At 41.2% G+C, this 26,072-nt stretch overlaps 1 protein-coding gene across 6 annotated transcripts in view; it reads right to left on the reverse strand.

Moving 5' to 3' along the window:
- Positions 1-26,072, reverse strand: part of CAMTA1 (calmodulin binding transcription activator 1) — a 2,204,257-nt gene that overhangs the window by 92,376 nt on the left and 2,085,809 nt on the right. The window contains exon 1 of one of the 6 annotated variants that reach the window (XM_073561728.1): positions 22,306-22,924. The exons of the other annotated variants lie outside the window; for them this stretch is intronic. Within the exon in view, the coding sequence (XP_073417829.1) occupies positions 22,306-22,324 (19 nt within the window). The 5' untranslated portion in view covers positions 22,325-22,924. Of the gene's footprint in view, positions 1-22,305; positions 22,925-26,072 lie in introns of those variants that run through there. 6 annotated transcript variants of the gene reach the window in all.

The raw sequence follows: 26,072 nt of genomic DNA on the forward strand, positions 1-26,072 counted from the left end.
GGGGAATTATTCAGCACAGTGTTGCTTTTAACTTGATACCAGCCGTTTCCTGAATTAAATCCTTCAACGACACCAGTCCCAGGATACTATTTCTGGCTTATTTTTCACATTGGCGCACTGAGAATTATCATTTCTTAGGAAGAAGTTTCCCTTAAAAGCGTTTAATGTTCTTTTTGCTTGCAACCAGTACAGCTGCTATTAAGTCTATAAGTTTTTCGTGCAATAAACAAGTTGGCAGACATTAATCGGGTAATGCGATCCGCTCTAAAGTGCGCATCTGAACTGAGCTCATCACCTTGGTCCTAATATTTCAGTTTGCTGCACTCGCCACAAGCAGATTGAATTTCTTTGGCCGCGCTACCGATATTTCTGTATTTCTGATGAAGCACTTAGCTCTGAAACAAATGTGACTTTAATCAGTCCCTCTACCATTTCATATTACACGCGAAAGAACCCCTGTCTAGACTTGGCCGGCTTATGTTGCAAGAAACAGGCTGCGCAGAGCACTGCAGAGACCGGGATTAAACCTTATAGTTTTGTCATCTCGGTTATGGGTTTCCAGAATATACATTGGGCAGGTGGGGAAACCAGACACCGACTTCTATAAACTCCATCTGTTCATGTAGTCATTCTAGGAAAGTGAGTGGAGAATACACCAGAGAAAGTCATTTGCTCGTAAATGCAAATAGCCTTGGAGAAACAATGTAATTATTGTTGGGGTTTTATAATACGATTGAATAGATGGAAAACGTGAAAACTGTAATCTTTCCAATTCTGCTGTTTGCTCGCTTCGGGATCCTCCGTCACTCTTTGTATAGAATTTTGCACGATGATGTGTCATCTATAGAGAAATCCCATGACCTTGGCAGTTATATGACATTAGTGACATCATGTTTCATTGACTGCTATTGTCAGGTATGATGATGTCATCTCCATAGGGCTTGTGATTATGCCAGCCATAATGTCATCATCCAGGATTCCAAACCAAGAGTATTGACCTTCAATAGGGTTAGAACATATGGACCCTTGGAGACAGGGGCCCAAATTTAGCCGGTCCCATCCCCTTATCTTCTGTTGCATTAATTATATTAAAATAATCAAGGGGGTGAAGAGCTACCCCAAAGGCCCTGGAATGGTTATGGTCAAAAAACAAACACTAGATCCATAGGTGTCAAACCCCAGCCAACACCATAATAACCCCAGCCTGCTCCATAATGACCCCATTATAACCTTTGCTATGGAGCCCATTCTTCTTTGTATATGCCACTAACTCCACCAATATTTCCCTTATTGTTTTGTTAGCCATTTTCAATTTAAACTAGATTTAAACTAGGTGTTTATGAAAAATTCCATATTTCCATGGAGTTTTCCTTTAAGAGTGACAACCACTAAGTTCAGAAAAGAATGGGAAGTTGTCAGCTGATGGTCAGCGGTGACCATGCAGTTTAGCATTACGTACCGTATATAGACAAAATAGCCCAAAAGTGTGATGATCCCATCTATTAAGGCCTATATTTCAGTTTCAGATGCGGTCTCCATAAGACTTTCATTGCTGCCAATGTAAATTGGATCTATAGCGCTATGGAGTCACTGCCTCACTTCCCTTGTTGGCTCAGTATTGAGTCCCTTGATTAATAGTTACATCCTCTTTAAGGAATCGGCTTCCTTAAGCAATGAGAACTAAGTAACTGATTTATAGTTACCTCAAGTTTAATGACATTACTTGTAATAAGGCAATAAGAAGCTAGGAATATCCAATTTACTGCTGTAACAAGTTCTATTGATGCATGATCCTGCGCCACAACGCTCACTGATTGGTTATATATTACGCCAAAGACAAAGCAGACATGATCTGCAACTGATTACTGTTTCCGTAAGCAATCAAAAATAGATTACCTCTTCAGAGTAATTTAATTAAGAACTGTGTGCCCGGCTCGGCATTACAATTTTGCCATTATCATTTCCACATGGTAGGAATGAATCTATCCCTTTATTCTTAACTCGTCCAATGCCAGCATCAAATCTTCTTACAGCAGAGGTAGCCAATGGATATTTAGGATACTTCCACGGGGGCAGATATGCTGTGGATTTTCTGTCCAGATAATTAGGGTGGAAAATGAAGAGCGTATTGCAGAAACAGATAGATGGATGAGAATTTTACAAAATCTTATCCACAAACTGCATAAAAAACTACAACAATTTTGCAAGCAACTGTTTCAGATTTACCGTACATCCCGTGATCTGGCCAGGATGACACCCATTTTGTAAGAACAGACTTGGGACCTATGTCCCAGAATGTTTAACATCAAGAGGAAGAATCCCTTGTTGTTGATGACTTGGAGCAATAATATTCCTTTATCTATTAGCCAAACCACTAAAATGGTTCTGTACATAAATAGTCCCTAAATTTCTATCTATAACCTTTCTGTAATCGGGAATTTAAGCAAGGGAGTACATTGAGAACTTGAAGCTCTGTGGCCATGTAGCTAAAACAAAGTTTGTGCCTAAAAGATAAAATTAATGGGCCAATACAGTGTGTTCGCAAAGTCATGGTACAGTTTTCACCAGTCACTGGAAAGCAACAAAAAAGGATAGAAATGAGAAACCTGCTCCAAATAAAAGAAAAACTCTTCCAGTGTCATACCATGACAGAAGATCAGCTCTCCACCCTCCTGTCAAGATCACACCTCACCACTTGTGCGCTTGACCCGCTCCCGTCTCACCTCATCCCTAACTTGGCCACATTCTTCATCCCAACTCTAACACAACTCTTCACCCTTTCACTTACAAATGGTGTCTTTCCCTCATCCTTCAAAGATGTCGCAATCACACCCATCCTCAAAAAGCCCTCCCTCGACCCATCCTCTGTGTCTAACTAACCCTATATCTCTTCTCCCTTACGCCTCAAAACTACTGGAACAGCATGTATATCATGAACTGTCCTCCCACCTCTCCTGTTCCCTCTTTGACCAGTTACAATCTGTCTTCTGACAGCATCACTCCAGTGAAACTGCCCTAACTAAAGTCACTAACGAACTACTGACCGCCAAGAGCAAGCGACACTACTCTGTCCTCCTTCTACTGGACCAGTCTTCTGCCTTCGACGCCGTGGACCATTCCCTCGTGCTACAGATTATCTCATCTCTTGGCATCACAGACTTGGCCCTATCCTGGATCTCATCATACCTAACAGACCGAACATTTAGTGTCTCCCTCTCACACACCGCCTCCTCACCTCGCCCCCTGTCTGACAGTGTTCCTCAAGGCTCAGTCCTAGGACCCCTACTCTTCTCCATCTACACCTTCGGCCTGGGACAGCTCATAGAATCCCACGGTTTGCAGTATCACCGCTACGCCAATGACACGCAGCTCTACCTATCTGGACCTGACCTCACCTCCTTACTGACCAAAATCCCACAATGTCTGTCTGCTATCTCAGTCTTCTTTTCTGCTCGCTTTCTCAAACTGAACATGGACAAAACAGAATTCATAATCTTTCTCCCATCTCACTCAACCCCTCCACCAGACCTATCCATCAATGTCAATGGCTGCTCGCTTTCCCCAGTCCCTTGCCTCCTTCTGCCGCCTCAAACTCAAAAATATTTCCCGGATCTGTACATTCCTCATTCATGAAACCACAAAATCACTAGTGCACGCTCTTATCATCTTCTGCCTCGACTACTGCAGCCTCCTGGCACTCTGGCACCACTCCAGTCCATCCTACACTCTGCTGTCTGACTAATCCACCTATCTCCCCACTAGTCCCCGGCTTCCCCCGTCTCCTCCATACATCTGTGACATGGTCTCCCAGTACCTACCCGCACGCAACCTTTGATCCTCTCAAGATCTCCTTCTGTAATCCCCCCTTATCTCTTCTTCCCACAACGGCATACAAGACTTCTCCCATGCTTCCCGCATACTCTGGAACTCTCTGCCGCAACACATCAGACTCTCACCAACAACGGAAACCTTCAAGGAGAACCTGAAGACACACCTGTTCTGACAAGCCTACAGTCTGCAATGATCCTCAGTCTACTGAACCACAGCACGAACCGCTCTACCCTCTCCTAGTGTTCCTCACCCATCCCTGTAGAATATGAGCCCTCGCGGGCAGGGCCCTCTCTCCTTCTGTACTTGTGCGTCCCTTGTCTTACACATGTTTATTGTACTTGTCTATATTTTCCCCCTTTTTTACATGGAAATAAATGGCGCTATATAAATGCATAATAATAATACCTATTAAGTGCAGTTCGATGTGGTCTCCATTTGTTGCCCTACACACATCCAAATGATAGTGAAGTTTTTGCCACACACGGGTAAGGACGTCTATTGTAACAGAGTGAATAACGTCTGTGATTCTCTGTTTTAAGTGATTAATGTCGTTGATACGTTCAATGTACACATGTTGCTTCACATAACCCCAAAAGTAAAAGTCTAAGGGCGTCAGATCTGGGGATCGTGGTATACTTGTATACTTTCCTGTGACTGGTCAAAAGTGCACCATGACTTTACGGACACACTGTATTATGATCATTGACTACGTTATACTGTATTCAGTGCAAATGAAAAGTCAAGCTGAGCTATAGATTGAATTTTGGCATTGACTTTCACCATTGGTAAGGCTCGGGTATCATCATGTTTTTGCTAGTGGGCCACTAGTATGTATGTAAATATTGTATTGCTCATCATACAGTACATGACCTTTGTAGTCATTGAATACAGAATTGAACAACTTGAAGGATTTAAAAAGTAACCGTCGTTTTCATTTTTCTTTCCATAAATCAATAATACATGTGAAAATGAGAAACTTTATAGTATATCTTCTTAGAGAAACCGGCTTCTTTCTCCGCCAGGTCTGATATTTAAATTCCAAAATTCTCAGTTCATGAGTAAAATCTGAATATAGTGAAGACAGATTTTTACATTACTTAGATAGGAAATGACTGTTGGTGTTCATTAAATTCTATGCAGAGGGAAAAAGGAAGAAGCTTGAGGTAGAGCTCCTCCTTCTTCCTCCTGTCTACATAGAATCCTATCAATAGATTATGTCCTTTCTTATCTCAGTAATGTAATAATCTGTCTTCACTGAATACACATTTTTCCCAGGGATTGAACCTTGAAGGGTAGAAAAAACACTCGCCACTTCTATCCTGGGTGGAACTATTCTGCATTATATTGCGACCCCCATCTTGATCCTTAGTGTGTAGTTAACTCTCCTCTATGTGTGCCACTGAGCATCAGTCTGATGATTTTGCATGTTCAGAACTGAACGTTAAGCCACCATGACTAGTTGTAGTCTAGACATTGACTGGGATCTAATGGGTATCGCTGGACCTCCAACGTCCTTCATGTCTCATGTCTGATGTCTTTCTTCCTGCTGTCATTTTGTGACTGCATTCAAAGAATTGATTTAATTTATCACATTTTAAATTATGCTGTGGTGAAGCCGACATCTTGACACTATTGGAGGCATCTGTGGACCTAGCTAATATGTAAGCTGTCAGAGAGTAATGAGAATTCAGGCGATGGATATGTCAGACCATATAAATTGTAGTCAGTAATTCAATGAAACACAGGTAGCTAATTGAATGACAGTATAAACCAGTTTCAAAACCTGGTGTGGGAAACCTACAAATTGCTTAAAAAGGTATGCAACGGAGTGACCAAGGAAAAAAACAAGGTCCAGATTCTCCTGCCAATCTGATGGTCTTGGCAAACAATGGAGGTAAGGGGATAAATCAGTTCTAGAATCTATTGCATAGAGCCCTATGTTATTCATTCGTACTGTCTACCTCTAGGTAATGATCTTACTCAATATTATATAGAAAACTATTGGTCAAATCTATAGATTTGGGTTCCACCAGATCAATGATATTGCTTTAACCCAACATCATTAAGACATAACATACAGGGAAACCAAAAGAGCTTGGTATCAACTAACTAGGTCATGGATAGAGTTATACTTTTAATGGCTTCCCAAATATTGAACAGAATGGGATTATTCATTCATCTCTCAGCATTTAACGATTTATTCCAAGCTACCAACAAGCTTTACTTTTAATCACACTATTTAAAAATACTTTTAAAAAGTGCAAAAACGTATGGCACAGCAAGAATAACTCCAAGGTATTTTTGACAAATACTGTAGAAACTTTCCCTTTTCTAAGCCTTCTTCATTGACATTTTACAGATCCTCCGACCTAATGAAGGTGACGCCACACCGACACTGGAACCTACTCCATATCTAAATCTTTCTACATGCTGAGCTTGAAGTCCTTCTTTATTAAACTTCATCTCCTTTATCTCCTACGTGTTTCATGAAACAGATTTGTCAAGAGACACATGAGATGACGTTTAATAAAGGGGGACTCAGTACAAGTATATTTGATGGGTGCAAATGATGAAGAATCTGCAATGACTAAAGGCCATTGTTCATTACTCCTATAAGCCAGAATCTAAGTGAAATTTAGGCACAGTTTACTTTGTTGCACAATAAGATTTTTTTTGTAAATATTTTGAAATAGTGTCAATAATATAGGGCGGCACAGTAGCGCTGGGGTCCTGGGTTCAAATCTCACCAAGGACATCTACAAGGACTTTGTATGTTCTCCCCGTGTTTGTGTGGGTTTAGGTTTCCTCCGGGTACCGCGGTTTCCTCCCACATTCCAAAAACATAGTGATAGGGAATTTAGATTGTGAGCCCCATCAGGGACCGTGCCAATAATGTCTGTAAAGCCCTATGGAATTAATGGCACTACATAAATGAGTAAAATAAATAAATAAATAAATAAAAGTGAAGCAAAAGTAGATGTGTCACAATAATGCCTCTAGAGGAACTGCATTTTCTACAAGGAGTGGCATTTACTGTATGTTTAATTCTCGCTATCATCTGAGGCCCGCACTGCTGGGCTATAGCTGATACTTTATATTACAGCTCTGCCTGTTAAGAATGGCTCCGATTTAAAGGCACAAGTCCATCAAAAGTTAAGTGAGTAACAGAGAAGTAATTTCTATCATACCAGCGATAGGATGAATAGAAAGTGCAAAAAAAAGTTAACCAGTTGCAAGAAAAAGTAATTGGCACATATAAGATGAAGGACATAAGTGTTAATGGGTGGCGGAGAGATATGACATCTGCTTTAATAATATAGTACCTGTTGTCACAAGCGATATTTGGGGATGTATGCTACCTTTGCAATGGATGTTGACAGACGGAACACACATAAGTCATGGCTCATGAGAGTGTAGATAATCTCTTCAGATAATAACAACAACGTGTTAAATCCAATTATCCCTAATCTGTATACTGAACTGATGTCTAATGCTGTACTGCCGGCTATAAACATACCATGACAATTTGTGGTAATGGCTTATATGTGATCATTCTCCACACTATACATAGACATTTTGTTTCTTTACAACTTTGTCGCTGATCGGCCAATTTAGTTCAGTATGTTGGAAAATTCAAATGTGCATAACAACATATGAATAGTTGGGCCTTAATCTTAAAAGGTTATTATTTCCTTCTTATTTCAGGAGTGCACCACTCCTCAGCCAACTGACTGCTAAGTGCTGAGGAGTAGGCACTCCTCATTGATTGACAGCTTATACCATCAGCATCGGTGGCCCAAACTGTATGCATTTGTAAGAACAGTAGCACTGAAACTGCCACATCAGGAGCTAACACTGCTCTCCAGTGATCCATGCCAGCTTTATTGCAGTGCTTACAAGCTCAATAGAAAAAAGCTAGTTAGCACTGAACATATTTGGCCACATCGGTGGCCAGTCCCTTAGGCAATAAGTTGCACACGACCACCCCAGAAAATTATAATTATTAAGACAACACTTTCAAGTTTTAGTAGATAATATATTTAAAAGATGCTTGCTTTTACAAGCACTTTCCAATTATACTGATTTTTGAAGATGGAAATAACCCTTAAATGTACCGTAATTCAGCTGAAATGTTAAACATTCAGATGCCTTTGAATTTAACATTAATCTCTTTTAAGACTTAATTCTGCTCAAAACCTAAAAATGCAAGGGAAATTGTCATCCAATTCCTTCTGCCCAACCTGCTGGAAGCATGAATCAGTGCTTGCCTGCATGATTATAGCCAAGTATATTTTTCTGTGAAACTCTGAAGCATTATATAGCAAATATAGTTAAGAAATCTATCCAGGGAAAAATATATCTGGTTGTAACCGGGCCTCAGTGTGGGCAACATGAATCGGATGACATGCTCTCTTCAAGAGCATTTGACTCCACCACTGCTCCCAAATCGTAGTCATAAAAGTCCAAGAAACTGTGATACAAGAAGCTGATTATTAGACGGTTTCTGGTTGTTCCTGTTCCTGACAGGGAAGGATGTAGCCATATAGCAAAGTTCACTTTCATAAAAGTATTTCAAGGAAATTAATTCAGTGCCTAAAGGCTATTGTAATAATAAACATGCTGCTATTTCACAGCTGTCAATCTTAGCAGTAATTTCCTTGCTGAAATTATACTTTAATTAAACAACATACTTCATTTAAAGGTCACACTTTTTATAAAAAAAAAATGGCTTTGAAAAATTTCCAGTGTAAAGACAGAATTACACAAAATATGGATTAGATATATTCACTACTTATGTATAAGTGTTTTGCAGTGAATGATTTTATTTTCGTATGGCTATGGCAGCTGATTCTAACATACAGGTTTGAATGCATCTTTGTACTTTATGCACAATAAGATAAATAGTCACATTTTGATTGAAATCAATTGGAGTTGTAAAAAGTATTTGGCATATTAAAGTGTTCAATTAGCTATCTTAAGGTATGGGGACTGCCATGGGCACCAAACTTGGGCCTTACAATGTCACAAAGACTGGAATTATTATGTTGCCAAATGAATTTACTTGTCAATTAGCAGCAATGTAAGCAGAAATAAAAGTTATTTGAAGAAAGCTTATATGTCTAGCATTAATAACATAATATACACGGGATCAAAATGGGAAACCACTGCTTCTACCTGCTTCCAGGTTGCTAGGATTGCCTAACTTAATTAGGGTAAATGTATAAGGGAACAGGTTATAAAAAAGTATTCAAGTAGTTATTAAAAGGTATGCATCTCTTCTCTCATATTCATATGATGTGAATGCTATTATAGGGCTTTGGTGATATATGTAACTACTTACTGTTTGTAGCTCTGACCTTAGAATTAATTCCAGCCAAAGCCCCAAAATATGGTTTGAAAGAGTATGAATATAAAAAAGGAATGCTTGCTTCCCTTTCTCTGTTATAGAAGGATGTACACTAAACCTAAGATCTGTTCAGTTGAATTGGATCTCTTGTTCTCTATTATCAGTCAGCTTATGCTAAGAAACAACTAACTGACAGGACATTTAAAAAAGGGATCCTTTTCCCAAGATCATAACATAATGTCATATGTCTCCAGTGCTCAAAACCTCGACATACATTTACTGTAAGTCCAACCTGGGACTGATATCAGTTGTTCTTCTCTAAAATTTTAAGCTGTCAACTTTATTTCATTTATTTTTTTCACATTTCTGCAATGGGTTTTAATTTTTGCCCCAAAATGGCTGTAATTAATGAATATAGTGACTAGATGCCCACCTTGGCATACCTTGAATGTATAACCAGTGAGTCGTGACTCATTGATTCCATAAATAAGTAATAACACATTTAAATCAACTTCATGTCCAATATGAGAGGCAGGGGCATAAAGGCAATGAAATGAGGCACAAGGTAATGTAGAATACAAATTCTGAACCCAGGCTCCATTGTAACAATATATATGAAAATAGCTACATTAAATTGGTTCCAGAGAGAGGTTCCATTTTCTCTTACATTTCCTTAAAACAGTCTTAAAATGCAGTCAGGCATTAAATTGACAGTAAACATGGTTTTATTGAGCTGTTAGTATAGGGGAATCAGATAATCAGGGAGCGAAGAATGCCATCAGGGGAGGGGTGATCTCCTTTCTCTTGGCAAACTACAGCAGCGCAGGGTAGAATTACGCTTTAGGTCATGTGACCCATTCATTACCAGAGTCATGACATCATCTTTGCTCTTTGTCTCTCACCATTAAGGCACTGCTAATTGGAGATAATTGGTTACAAAGGCATCACAGGCTTTGAAATGATTTTTTTTTTATGTCCAGGAATTGACTGAAGATTTCCTCGAAAAGGAAGAACTATCTGCTTGGAAGAAAATATAAAATCTCCTATTGATCAGAATTCACTCAGCAGCATTCCTGTGCGTTGCATAACGGATTATCTGTCATTTGAACAATATTTATGTTGATAGTCAATAGTTTGGAAATAGATTGGAAATAAGTTAGTGAAATTGATTTCCATTTGTTAACGGTTTATTTCTGGGAAAATTAACTAATACAAGGATCAAGAGTGGAAATTTCTACTAAGAGCCCTAGAGGTACACAACACCGCCGCCCTACTAGTATAAATCTCTGTAAAGTCAAAAGCCCTTATGTTACACAGTGCCTTTGTAAGGGGGTTATGAGGTCGTTAATATTCTCTACACTCGTCCCAGTTCTAATGTGTTACTCTGTATATAATGTTTTGCATTTATGTGTTGCTATATGTATACTGTCATTTACGGAAAGTGCAGTACCTCAGTTCGGACAATAGATGTGGTACATTAGTGTATATAGTTAGGATAGGAGGGGTCACTGTGGGTAAGGTAGGAATACTTCCTATTTGTAGGTAGTAGGGCCAGGGAGCCCAAACAGTCCAAATGGGCTTTAGGCCCTGGAACAGTACAGTGATTCTGCAACGTTTTGAAGCTAGGAGACCAGCCATCCAGGATCTACAGTGGCCAGAAGTTATAGAAAAGCTGCAGGAATAGCTGCAGCAGAAGTCACAGCAGAATTGCAACAGAGGTCACTCCAAGATGTGACAGCTTACTACATGGGCAGATGCCCTTATGTCTGGGGCAACATGGACAGGGAAACTCCTAAAAGTAGTTAAGCCAGACAGGAAGGATGGCTATGGATTCATACGAGAGGAAGTCACTAATGACAAGATTTACGTCAATGCCGACTCTGTCAAATTCGGAAGGTCCCTGGAAGAAGGGGATTGTGTCTCTTATTTAAAGAGGACTGCTGGGGGGAATATTTTGCGGTGGCTATCACCTTGTACCAGGAGAATGATCTGGAGTTGTGTATGGCCCCGGAGCAGGCCCAGTCAGCTCCCTGTTCCCGAGCCATTGTTTCACCAAGCTTTGCCTCTGTTCTGCCTTGTCAGCCCACGTCTCTTGCAGCTGCAGAGTCATCATCAGCCCAAATCCGGGCATGGAGCTCCAAGGAGGGCAAAGCGGTACGGGACACATGCCACTGAAATTATAAACATTTCTACTGAAAGGAAAAGAGTTGTGCTTGTTGCACCATAGGAAGAATATGAAATGGGACTGTTTTGCCTTCCAGTGGGCACAGAAGCCCTGAGGCACCCCCAGAGATGGGTGCAATGAGGCTTGTATGGCCAGAAGTAGGCATTGTTTTTGATTTTTAGCTTTGTTGCACCTGTTGTGCCCTTCCTGCTGGATAGCAGAATTCTGCCCTTGGACTGAGGAACAGACCGTGTGTGGCTGTGGCAACAGATTATGTTTCAGGGACAGACAGCACACACACGGTAGTAGGGCAGTACTTGGTGCAAAGGAAGGGGGAACACCCTTTCTAAGGACTGAAGAACTAACAGGTCCAATTGTTATATATTTGCTCGGGTCCCGAGGACTGGACTGGGGCATGTTTGACTACAGATGTCACCTGGAGGACATTGTGCTGGGCACCTGTGTCTTGATTGATGGACCCTCCTGTGGAGCAGACGGGAGTTCCCCGATGATGGCAGGTGGTGTCCGTTGTCTCCCATTGAGCCAAGAAAAAATAAGACTGTCTGCTGCTGCAGCGGCTGATGTCAGAAGACTTTGTTTAAAGCATTTTATCTCCCAGCGTGGAGTATTTATTTGTATTGATAAAGTTTTAAGTAATACATGGTCGGGGACGACCATCTTAATAGGAAGGAGGAATGTAAGGGAGTTGCAAAGTCGTTAATATCCCCTACACTTGTCCTGGTTCTAATGTGTTACTCTGTATATAATGTTTTGTACTTATGTGTTGTTATATGTATACTGTCGTTTAGAGAAAGTGCAGTACCTTGTTAGGACACTAGATGGGGTACATTAGTGTATATAGTTAGAATAGGAGGGGCCACTGTGGGTAAGCTAGGAACACTTCCTAATTGTAGGCAGTAGGGCCAGGGAGCCCAAACAGTCCAGATGGGCTTTAGAGCCCTTGGTCTGCACAGTGACTCCGCAACATTGTAAAGCTAGGAGCCCAGCTGGCCAGGATCTACAGTGGCAAAAATTATAGAAAAGCTACAGAAATAGCCGCAGCAGAAGTCACAGCAGAAGGGTAACACAGGTCGCTTCAAGATGTGGCAGCTTACTACATGGGAAGATGCCCTTGTCTCTGGGGTGAAATGGACAAGGGAACTCCTAAAAGTAGTTAAGCTGGACAGGAAGGATGCTGCAGTACTGAGCGAGACGGACCGACCCAGAAGCATACCCGGAGACGTGAGGAGGAGCACAGGGAAATGAGTGGACCCATATCAATGCTGTAATTGATCTGGACATGCTGTGTAAGGATACAATTAAAGTTGTTCGCTTAAAGTTGGAACTGGACTCTGTCTCCTTATATTTTCAAATGAAGGAAAAAGTTTCTCTGCGACTAAAGGAGATACTGACTGCAGAACCGTGTATCTAATCCTATCCTGTGTGATACTGGGCTCACCCTGCAGTCTGTGTCAGAGAGTGATCTATGTTGGCACGGTAATAAATTGTGTTATTTCCAGCTTTACAAAAGGACGATAACACCATAGAAATTATAAGAATAATAGGCCTCAGTTACCACAACTGTCTACAAAGAAAACTGTTGCTGATAACAACCAATGACAGCTCATTTTTCATCTTTTAAACAGCTCTGGGACAGCATGGCGAGTTTTGAGTAGCGACTTTTGTGTTTCGACTTTTATGTGGCGAGGTTGGTGTATGTGTGGTAAAATGTGTGCTGAGGGTGGTATATGTGTTGAAGCACGTGGCAGTGTGTGGGGCATTTTGTGTGTATGTTCATATCCGTGTGTGTGGTGAGTATCTCATGTCAGGGCCCCACCTTCGCAACTGTACGGTATATTGTTACGAACTCATTTTCGGCTCCACCAGTTGAGACTTCCCCTCCCGTTCTCCCTCTGGTGGTGACAGGAGGTAGTGAGGTTGGTTTAAGTGGTAGTTATCTGCCACCTGATGAGGAAGATAATGATTGGATCTCTGGAGTATCAGACTGGATATAAGACAGCCGGCGCCCTATCCTAGTGCTGGTGATTCAGTCTTCTTCTCAGGTCCTGGACTTCAGCTCTCTTCCAGTCTTCTCAAGTTAAGTTTGTTTTTTGCTATTGTTCTCACTTGCGCTTGCTGGTCAGTTCAGTTTCTTGTGTGGTCAGCCTGCCCCTGCTGGGGCTACGCTGAATTTCCACTCCTATGTATCAGTATTTGCCAAGCTGCTTTTTGTCCCTTATTGGATTGGCCTCTTTTTGCTCTGTCTCAGAATATTTCAGAGTGCTGATATAGGTGTAGAAGTCTAGTGACTTCAGGGTTAATTTTGCTATCAGAAGTGTTGGACAATATTTTTGTAGGTTTTTTCGGCAGATTGCAGACAGTGTCTTTCCTTTCCTGTCCTGTTTAGTTAGCCGGGCCCCATCATTTGCTCAGCCTATTTTCCTGCCTTTGTTTGTAATTTCATCTTATTTCACTGTAAATACATGTGGGGGGACTGTCTTTCCTTTGGGGTCTGCTCTGGGGCAGTTAGTTTTCCTCTTTTCCTGCTTTAGGCTTATGTAGCTCTTCGGTTGTGACGAGGCGTCTAGGAACATCGTAGGAACGCTCCACGACTACTGCTAGTTGTGCGGTTAAGTTCAGGGATCTGCAATCTGCATAGTTACCAACTTCTCTGGTTTTCTGAGACTTAGCTTGTTGTTTATTTTTTTCCTCCTCGGTGACCCATTCATAACAGTATATACTGTTTGGCGCCATCGCTCTCATTCTTTAAGTCCCCCTTGTTCACATCTGGCAACTGTCAATTTGCCTCCAACACTTTTCCTTTCACTTTTTCCCCATTATGTAGATAGAGGCAAAATTGTTTGGTGAATTGGAACGCGCGGGGTTAAAATTTTGCCTCAAAACATAGCCTATGACGCTCTCAGGGTCCAGACGTGTGACTGTGCAAAATTTTGTGGCTGTAGCTACGACGGTGCAGATGCCAATACATACATACACTTTTTCTCCATTATGTTGATAGGGGCAAAATTGTTTGGTGAATTGCATGCACGGGGTTAAAATTTTGCCTCACAACATAGCCTATGACGTTCTAGGGGTCCAGACGTGTGACTGTGCAAAATTTTGTGGCTGTAGCTACGATGGTGCAGATGCCAATACATACACTTTTTCCCTATTATGAAGATAGGGGCAAAATTGTTTGGTGAATTGGAATGCGCGGGGTTAAAATTTTGCCTCACAACATAGTCTATGATGCTCTCATGGTCCAGACGTGTGACTGTGCCAAATTTTGTGGCTGTAGCTGCGACGGTGTGGATGCCAATCCCGGACATACATACATACACACACACCCATATTGAGCTTTATATATTAGATTGTAAAATACTGTTCTGTTGTGAATTCTCTTACTTCTGAGTCGGGGCTCCCCTTGGTGGTTACTGTGGTACTCCGGATTGACGGAGGTCTGCCACCTGATGATGATGATTGGATATCTGGGGTTACTGATTGGAGTATTTAAGTCAGCAGGCTTCCTTCAATCCCTGCTGGTGATTAGTTCTTACTGTGCATTCTGAGGTCTGATGTCTCCTGCCTGATCCTGCATTTTTCAGTTAAGTTGTTCATTTGCTAATCCTTTGCATCTGATCTGGTTTTGCCTCTTTCTGCTTGTTGTGAGGGTTCAGCGTGCTCCGTGCTGGGGGCAGTGCTGGACCCCGCTCCATATATTACAGCTTGTGTCAGTTTGTTCAGTCCCCTGTTATATTAGTCTCTTTTGCTTTGCTGCCAGTTCAAACCAGAATGCTGATATAGTGTGGGCAAGGTTGTGAGACCTCAGTGATTTTTGTACATCAGACGTGTTGGATTTTTAGGGTTTTTGTGTGATTGCAGACAGTGTCTTTCCTTTCCTATCCTATCTAGTCAGTTCAGGCCCCATCATTTGCTCAGTCTATTTTCTGCCTGCGTTTGTGTTTCATCTTGTCTCACCGACAATATATGTTTGGGGGCTATCTATTTCTTTCGGGTTCTACTCCGGGGCAGTTTAGATTTCACCTTTCTTGCTTTAGGCCTAGTTAGTTCTCCGGCTGTGTCGAGGCGTCTAGGGCATCGTAGGTACGCTCCATGGCTACTGTTAGTTGTGTTGTTTGGATTAGGGGTCTGCAATCTGCTAAGTTACCAGGTGGCCTAGCCTATTCCTGCCATCCTCCTCGGTGACCTGTTCATAACACTGTCCAGTCTCACCAGTACACAGATCAGCTCCACAATTTCACAGTGCCACTGGTACACAGCTTCAACATTCCATGGTCTCACTGGTACACAGTTTCACAGTCAATGGTCTGACTGATACATAGTCTATCAGGAGCACAGTTACTCTATTGGTACATAGCTCCACAGTCTCACTGGTACACGGCTCCATAATTCCATAGCCTCACTGATATATAGCTCCACAGTATCACTGGTACATAGCTCCACAGTCTCACTGATACACAGCTCCACAAATCCACAGCCTCACTGATACATAGCTCCACAGTATCACTGGTACATAGCTCCAGAGTCTCACTGGAACACGGCTCCACAGTATCACTGGTGCACAGCTCCAGAATTCCACAGCCTCACTGATACATAGCTCCACAGTATCACTGGTATATAGCTCCACAGTCTCACTGGTTCAATTCTCCACATTATCACTGGTACATAGCTCCACAGTTTCACTGGTACATAGCTCCACAGATCTAGTCTCACTAGAACACACATCCAGTCTTACAAGGTACTTGTCTCATTGCTACTGTTCTGCCCTCTGAATATAGGGCAAATATGTTTGCATTATGTGCTGGTTTAGTTAGCACCATCTAGTGGTGGCTGGATTTATAGCTGTGTCTTAAATAGCTTTATAGCCTGTGTATTTAACAGTGTTGCACTGTGGGATTGAAGCAATGTATTCTGGGATGAGGAAGATGCCATCTTCTTCTGTGTATATCATAGGACACACATGTTTATTTGTCCTCTTGTAACTCCCCTACTTGAGTTTGTTATCCTGGTAAAGCATAGCTGGTAAGATTAATATCTTTTCTTGCAATTCAGTGTTGTACAGAGATGTTATTAACTGTACAGCAGTCAGTGCTCAGTAGATGTAATTAGACACCTGTGTATTCCATGTAAAGTTTGCATCACACTGCATATTTCCTGTAATTGTGTTAGCTGTGTGATCATCTGCCCAATACTTACCCATGTCGTTTGTATTCTTTATAGTTTTACCGCATGTTCTATACTCTTCACCAATAATCAAGTTAGACTACAGAGAACAGTTTGCTTATTTTGGAAGATAGAAGGTGGTTTATGCTGTATGCTAGATTGCACACCGTGTCAACGTGTATGAAGGCAGAACAGCTACAAAATTCAACAGTCTCTGGTACATAGCTCCACAGTGTCATTGTTACACAGATTCAAAATTCCACAGTCTCACTGGTACAGAGGGAAAATCTCACTACTATATGGTTCTATGAATAGTACATAGCTACGTCCACTGTCCACAGTGTCACTTGTTCACATCTCCAAAGTAACACCGACATACAGCTACACAATCTCACTGGTACACAGTTCCAAAGCATACTGGTAGATTGTTCCACAATCTCACTGGTACAGTTTTCTACAGTCTGATTGGCATAATGCCCCACAGTTTCACTAGTACATGACTTTACAGACTCACTAATACATGGCTCCACAGTTTTTTTGGTAGATAGCGCTATAATTTTCTGGGTAAATGGCTCTACAGTCTCACTGGTACAATTCTCCACAGTCTCATTGGTACACCACTCCACAGTCTCACTGATATTCAGCTCCACAGTCTCAATGGTACATAGCTCCACAGTATCTCTGGTGCACAGCCCTGCAGTCTCATGGGTGTACTGCTCCACAGTCTCACTGGTACAATTCTACACAGTCTCACGGGAATACTGCTCCACAGTCTCACTGGTACAATTCTTCACAGTCTCATTGGTACACCACTCCACAGTCTCACTGGTACAATTCTCCACAGTCTCATTGGTACAATTCTCCACATTCTCACTGGTACAATTCTTCACAGTCTCACTGGTACACCATTCCACATTCTCACTGGTACAATTCTTCACAGTCTTATTGTTACACTGCTCTATAGTCTCACTGGTATAATTCTCCACAGTCTTATTGGTACACTGCTCCACAGCCTCACTGGTACAATTCTCCCTAGTCTCATTGGTACACCGCTCTACAGTCTCACTGGTACCATTCTCCACAGTCTCATTGGTACACCGATCCACAGTCTTATTGGAATAATTATCTACAGTCTCATTGGTACATTGCTCCACAGTCTCATTGGTACACTGCTCTATAGTCTCACTGGTACTATTCTCCCACAGTCTTATTGGTACACCGCTCCATACCATAGTCTCACCGGTACAATTCTCCACAGTCTCACTGGTATACAGCTCCACAGTCTCACTGGTAAAATTCTCCACAGTCTCATTGGTACACCACTCCACAGTCTCACTAGTACAATTATCTACAGTCTCAGTGGTACACTGCTCCACAGTCTCATTGGTACACTGCTCTACAGTCTCACTGGTACAATTCTCCAGTCTCACTGGTACACCTCTGCATATTCTCACAGGTACAATTCTCCAGTGTCACTGGTACACCACTGCATATTCTCACTGGTACAATTCTCCAGTGTCACTGGAACACCACTGCATATTCTCACTGGTACAATTCTCTAGTGTCACTGGTACATTGCTCCACAATCTCCCTGGTTCATATCTAGCTAGATAATCTTTTTCTGGAGGACCCAGAGGGGTCCAGGTCTGCTCCTGCCACTACTTCACCAATTCTCAGAAGCTTAAATCTCATTTTATCATTGCATATCTGTATATTGCCTGCAAATAGATGTGACCAGTCAGATTTTGTATATACAACATTGCTATTTCTGTGTTGAGTGAGTTAGTGACCCAGGAGAACTAAGGGGACTGTCAGAAAACATTCAGCTCTGCTACATTGACCCGCTAACTTCAGACAAGGTGTGCATTCACTTCCTTGCTACAACCAGCTGTTAACAGATACATATTGATTTGTGTTTCAGGTTCTTCTCCCGTGTCTGTGTGTCCTCCTTCGTATTGCTGATTACTCCACAATTCCTAGAAATACACTACATCTCCTAGGTACAGCTGTGTACATCTGTGACTTGGCTGGAAGTGAACCATAAAGTGGTGATACTGAGGGACCTGAAACCCTTCAGTGTATTGGTTTCCTTATCCAAAATCTGGGATTTGGGCCAATCATAAGATTGCAGCACCAAAGAATTAAATGACAAATTTTGCTGTGCTGCATACACGCAGTACTAAGTGGAGATTATTTTGCCAGTGTTCACCATGCACCGTAATATTACAATTTGTTATCGGTGATTTTCTAAGAGACTGTAAAGAAATTTATAGATCATCTACCAATAATAACCATGAGATAGTTAACCAGGACATTCAGCTCTGCTACATCTATATATTATCCAGTTGTACAGTATGTAGTCTTAATGGACTGGGAATCACACAGATATATAATGTTACATAGGCTAAAAAGACAAAGGTCCATCAATGTCACCTTTTCTGAAGTAAATAATAGAAGCTACTCAGCTTTATAACAATAGATGTAACTGTCCAACAGATAGAGATTATGTTGTCATCTCTTTAAATATATCTAGAAGTGATGAGCACAACTTGGTACTAAAAATTGATCAAATGTACAATAACTTAGAATAATATGCTTCCATTGTAGCCAAAGATTCCATGTGAGATTACAGGATAACAACCCCATCAAGGAGCAATATTGGATTTCTAGTACATAAGTTGCACAGCTTAAATGATCTACATTACCAGGCAGCATCCAGATGGTTAATTCATTGTCCCTTTCTGCTCTTTGTTCCTTTATTCTATAGCTCCAGCATCAGGACAATAACAGGTGACTTCACATAGGACATTGGGCTTTGGAGATCTATAGGTCTGTCCATATAGAACAAGCTCCACCTACTTGCAGTATCTCAGTTTCAAAGAGTCCCAAAGTAGAATATGGCTATATGGCTGTTTACCCTGATCTCATTCACACCTGCTGCCAACTTGGAAGCAGAGCTGAAATCACAATGAAATTCTGTAAGGGCTGAGCTATGAGTACACTGTAACAGTAATGCGGCAGCTAATACATGGTCATATCATAAAGTAACCTGCTGAGTGACAGATCGGCTCTACTACATCTAACAAACTCAGCTTCCCTGCAACTCACATACTCATTGCTGCTGTATCCATCAAAATCAGCTTTAAAGCAGCTGACAAACTTGCAGCATTTAGCAAACTCAACTCTACAGTCTCTAATAAGCAAACATCTCTTATGTCTTGACAGTTTTAATCTGGCCCAAAATATTCCATCCCATAACCATTTGCAATCTTGAGTATATGATATACACAAAGCCTGTCCTCCTGTGTTACTACAACCTTACTGTATAAGTCCAGTACAAACTTCCTAGGCTTCCTAATGAATGAATGCCCAGATGTAGCAGAGCTAATGAAAACATTTGGCGTAATTAGTTACTCATGGTATCATAATACATTGTATTACATAGGACTGCAGATTAATCTACTGTGCACTAAGAGCACAACTTTGAAAAAATAATTGACAATCTCAGGTCTGCTACATTTGTATGTAATGATAATATCTAAACGTTTCTAAGTCATATCATCAATGATACACCATAGAGCATAAATCAATGCCAGGCAACAAGTCGCTGCACCCGCTGCTTTCCCGCCAGGTTTCAGAGACTTAAATATTTTGGATTTTAGCTAAATAGAATATTTCTATGTGAACACTTTGTGTATAGTGGGTATGTGTCTGTGCCACACAGTGACCACAGGGGACGCTTTCTATTTTTCTTTGTGCTGCATGTGTGACAAGTTCAACCCTTTCCATTCAAAAAAAAATTCAATGACTGCAACACGGTTCTAGAGAGCGCATGTTTTCTGCATTTCCATTCACAAATCCATGCAAGCCAATGAACAAGAGGTGGATGCAGTGCATAAATGTATACACACAAAACATCCACACAGACATAAATATACTGTACACATCTAAATATAGCTATATATATATATACATACACACTCAGACACACATATGTATAGTATGCATGTTCTCTCTATCCATATAAATATATACATTGTACATAAACACTCAGACACATGTATGCACAGTATGTATGTTCTCTCTATATATATTATATAAAGGATCCTATGTTTAAGTGGTCCCTTTATTTTTTTGAGCAGTATATGTGTGTGCGTGTACACTACAAATCAAATAAACAAATGCACAGATATATAGATACATACACATGCATACATAAACACAACACACAGACATGTACAAAGACACATAATTATACAAACTGCACCTCCATGTGTCAGTGTGAAGGAATAATGTGACATCACCATGCTTACAATGAATGAACGCTGAGATAATGCAGCAATTTGGATCATTTTCTTGAACACATAGTCAATGCTCAACGATCACTACGATGATCACTGCGGAGTAACGGTCCTTGTGATTAAAGCCTTTTGTAGTGTATAACCATCATTATAGAGAAACACAGAGATGTAGCGGAGCTGAATGGGTCATTAAAGTTTTTTGGGGTGCTGCGTCGTTTTTAGAACTAGGATAATGCCGTAGGCTGCCCTACATTCCTATTGGAAAACAACACTATGATATCACGAGTCGTACAAAGTGACAAACTTAGCTCTGCAGTATCTGTCAAACTCAGTTCCGCAACATCTCAATATATATATATACACAGTCACAAGGCAGACACAGAACAATTCGGTGATTAAGCTGAAATTAAATGGATGAGGAAAGATTTATGATTTCCTGTTCGGAACAGATCTGACTTTTTTCATTGTGATCTTTTGGAATGTGACTATTTAAAACATCCTGTATTTAAACTCAACTTTTCCCGTGGAACAGGAACCTGAGACCATATTAGTGAGTGGTTTAGGTGACCCTGAAGTATGATGCCATTGTAACTGTACAGAAAAAACTTCTATAAATTCATTACCTATTGAAATCCCCCCATTATACTACAACATGACTGTATACAAAGATTATCCCGCTGGTAGAGGACTGACCTTTCCCTACAAAAGTCCCATTAACATTAATAGATTATTTGTAGCAGTCTCCAGGTTGGAGTAACAGTCCCCAGGGCTAGTGATTGCACGGTGTATTTAACTCCACAAAGTGCTAGTAGCCCTTTTTTACAGCAATTTGTATGCTGAATTATTTAGCATGTTCCAATAGGTAATCTATAAGCTTGACTGATGCTCTTCATATACAGGCGACACATATCAATTCTATATGATGAGTGTATTCATTGTCTCTCATCATCTGCAGGGGTTTGTTTACTAGAGGGTCTCAGTTACACCCCCTCCGCTGCAGTGAATGGGAAACAAAAGACTTGCCATCAGGTTGACTTTCCCAAGTCTATCGCTCCTGGTTTTAATGTTTAACTCTATCTTGTGAAGTTTTCTGACCTGCATGGAAACAGTGATCTATATTTAACAGGGCTTACGGTTCCTTTCTGTAAAATAGAAGGCGAATGACCCTTAAGGTGCTGGACACGAAACAGCTTGAGACTTTTAAGAGAACTGCATTGTAAGAGCTTTTCCAAGTACTACAACACATCAGGGCATACGATCCCTTAGGACATAAAAAAAAAGCAATTCATGGTATGACTATAACTTCCAACAATGTCAACTTTTCAAAGTCTGCATTATAGATAGAGACACAACACCAGTGGTCACAGCTCACAGAACAGTAAATATATATTGCAATTCAATAAACATTTACACAGTAACACAACACAAGACAACACAAAGAAACACAAATCCCCCAGCCCAGAAGAAATGTCCTCTACCTTCCAGTTCACTCTCCATTGACTTTCCAGCTTAGAACAAGTCCACTCTTAGAAAGCTCATTCCTGGCCAAGCCTGGTCATAATAAGTTTGGGATCTTACAGTTGTTAGCTGTATCTCTTTCCCTGTTCCTCTAAACTCCTGGAATAAAGTATTTAAAGGAAACACGTGTCAAGGTAAACAGTGCTCTGCTCCTCTGCAACTTGCTGGCTGAATAGTTGATCCACAGTTGAGTTGAGCTACAGCTCTGTCTGTGGGCTTTTAGGGGATGGTTCCCCCCTAGCAGACCTCTCCCTCCCTCCTAAATCTAAGCTGCCCTGGTTGCCTCTAAGAAACTCCAAGGGTTGACTTTCCAAGAATGCAGGTCTCCTGGAGCTGTCCACTGTAGTGGTGCTGAACTGAGAACGCCTCTGCTTTGTTTGCCCTCAGATGACAACTGTCTGCCTCTGTGAGGAGGGGCTACCTCTGCCTCCCCTTGGATTGCTGGAGAAAGCAGGCTTCTTTTGTCCTTTTGGTGCCTCCGTACCTGCAATGCTGCAGAACAAGCTCCCCTTTTCTCTCCTCTCTGCATTATGACAAATCAAGGCAGGCAGCTGTGCTGTTAGCACACCAGAACAGGCAGAGACTGAAAATAGGCACTAAGGGTCTGATGGGAACTGCAGCAAGAGGGAGAGTAAAGGGAAGGGGGTGTCACAGCAGAGCCCCCCTCCTCTACAGACCCTTTTGTACATGAGATCAGTGCTGGACAATTTCAGGACCTCTGCAGCCTCCATGATCTGGACTAAGAGCCCTGATTAAATATTAACAGCCATGGATTACAGACAGCACAACAATCCTGGGGTCAACCAACAGTCACTGGATGCTGCAGCACCCCCTCTTTTATCATTATTATTCCATCTAGATTATTTTTAGAGATCGCTCCTGCAATATCAATGGTATAGTGAACCCCCACCCCCCGCCAGGGTATTTATTTATTTGTTTATTTGCAATTGCTACTATGCAGCAAATTTAAGATGCAATGTGGTTTGCCCACTTTGCGCTTGCAGGGGCCTGCGGCTGGCATATACACACATATTGCCACAACCTAGCAATTTTTGATCTGCAATGCTATCTGGGCTTCCCACACACTGCAGGGGTGAGGATTACCCCTCCCCATCTGTGCTGAACTGAACACAAAGAAGCACTGGCTTCTGCTTTTCTCCGCTTTACTTGTTTCCAGTCTCCAACTACTGCCTGCTAAAGGATGTGGTTAGGAAGGAGATTTATTCTGGAGGAAACCTCCTTTAGTTTTGCAATCATGTTGGAAAAAAATGAATTTATATGACACTTTAGGTATTCTATTAGAGAGCATTCTTCCATTATGGAAGCAGATTTCTGGCTGTATCAGCTACTCCCGAACAGGCATTGTGTCCCAGAGAGCTGGGTTGTGAGTGTTGCTTTATGAGTGCTGCTTCTTTGTCCTAGCCCTAAGGGGTCTGACTCCTAGTGATATGCTATTGCTGTGGTGGTAAAACCTCTTTATGATGGTGGTCAGCCTCATACAGACAACCTATTAGGGTTTTCAGCAGCAAGAACCCGTATATCTTCACCTTCTTTTAAGATAGGGTTGTGCTTTTAATTATAATGTGCTGCAGAATAGTTTGGCGGCTATATAAATTATTATTATTATTATTAAGTCCGACAACCTCTTTGCAGCGAAGCTTAGACTGGGTCTACACAATCAGATGTGACGACCACAAAGGGAGCCATACATCATTGCATATGGACTGGACCTTCTAAAGGTGGCTGCCCATAGAGAAGTATTGGCCAATGCATTATTGGACATACATATAGTATCAGCATATGACTTATTCGGGAGGAAGTCTGCAACAAAGGTTCCTTATTGGACGTTGAAACAATAGGATCTAATTTAGTTGCAATCCAACCTGTCAGATTGTTGCATCTTCTGGCAAAAGATATTTGAGGACTGTCAAGCAGTACTATTGGCACTGGTATATTGCAAAAATCTAATGATTACGGCCATCGCTTGGAAGAAAAAATAAAGTGTCTATTGTAAAACCAAACAGAACACAGAGTACAATGGAATATCCCGTATACTATATTGCGTGGTTCAGTGGTTATATTTAGTCCTTATGCAGCTATCTATTTATACTGCTATAATACTGTGACACATGGACTGAGGACCAACTGAAAAGTGACGGACCACACAAGTCTTTAATCATCTGGAAACTATGTAAGTGATAGAGGCGCAGGGATAGTGAGCGGCTCACAAGAATTTGGAGCTTAAGTATATTTAGAACACTCTGGACTGATAATAGTAATGCAAGCATTGGGGAAAGAAGACTTATCTGGTGGGATTGGTTGAATGAAATGCATTAGGCTCAGCTTTCAAGTGAAACAGTGAGAATTTATCACCAACATATTTACAAAAAAAAAATTAAAGTTAAAAATGCTCAATTTCAATGTACACCAAGTATATACTGTAATTGTGGGCTTCTCTGTTCAGCATTGATAATTTACAGTGTGCTGCCATGACTTTCCAGATGGTGGCCTTTGATGCAGACTCCATTCAAATACCGATGCAGTGGGGCAGATTTAGTAAAACGTTCTAATTTTTGGAGAGTGTAAAGTGGATTGTCTTATAATGTCCAAAATTTTTCACAGTGATTCATACTGTATAATAACATGAGAACATCTTTAGACATTTTTCTTACACTATTAGTTGCCTTACTTTATGCCAGTAATTTGCACCAAAATTTTGGTACTATTTCGATGCATGTTGTTACATTTATGCTTTCCTCTAGTCCGTGCTGCATTGTCAAGTGAGATGTAAAAATAAATGGGATTCCGGGTGCAAATTGAGACAAAATTTTGATGCATTTAGTTTAGTTTGCCTCCCCTTGTATCTTTTGCAGGGCCTGAAGCACGACCCATACTCCACTGTCTTCAGATCTCAGACATAACACAATGTATTAGTTTTGCCTGATGAGCTCCTTAAAGGGAATCTGTCAGCAGGTTTTTGCTATGTAAGCTGAGGATAGCATGAGGTATGGGTGAAAACAATGAATTCAACAACGTGACACATGACCAGCTGTATGTTGTAGTTTACTTAGACTGAAGGATTTATCATCTGGTGATTATCATTGCTGTGACAAGTTGGTGAGCAGCCAATTGGCCAGTCGGCCCCCTCCTGTGGTAAGCAGCTCACTATCTATAGACTGTGTGCATAAAGAGCCTGGCCATGGGTGGGGGCAGCTGTTGGGTGGGGCTAGCTTTCTCAGCTCTGCTGTATTACTAAATCTAAAAACTCTAATTGTGTCAGAACGGCTGCACCCAGTAAACTAAGTGACACACTGTTGGATTCCGGATCTCTTTGTCTACACAATGCTGCTCTCAGATGAGGTAGTAAAAACCTGCTGACAGATTCCCTTTAAGACTACGTGAGTATTTCTTGAGTTTTTGATGTTGCATATTTTCTGCACCTGAGATGTAAATTAGGTTACTTTATTCTTTTTTTCTTGCGCATTTTTTTTTTAGTTTTTATTGCTTGTTTGATACTCTTGTTAGTAGTATGTCAAGTTTTAAAAAAGTTGCTTTATTTTTGATACTTACTGCTATTTGGCATTGACAAAACTTTATTAATACAGTCATGTGCGGATTACATGTGTTTCAGTGCGGTTCTGCTGCGGAAACACACTAAAAATGCATGTATGATACATGTTTTACTTGCGGATTTTACGCATCTAATGCAAATCTATGGGAACAATTG

This window comes from Dendrobates tinctorius, unplaced genomic scaffold, assembly GCF_039654945.1.
Source record: "Dendrobates tinctorius isolate UK_male_01 unplaced genomic scaffold, ASM3965494v1 ptg000326l, whole genome shotgun sequence".
Classification (NCBI taxonomy): Eukaryota; Metazoa; Chordata; class Amphibia; order Anura; family Dendrobatidae; genus Dendrobates; species Dendrobates tinctorius.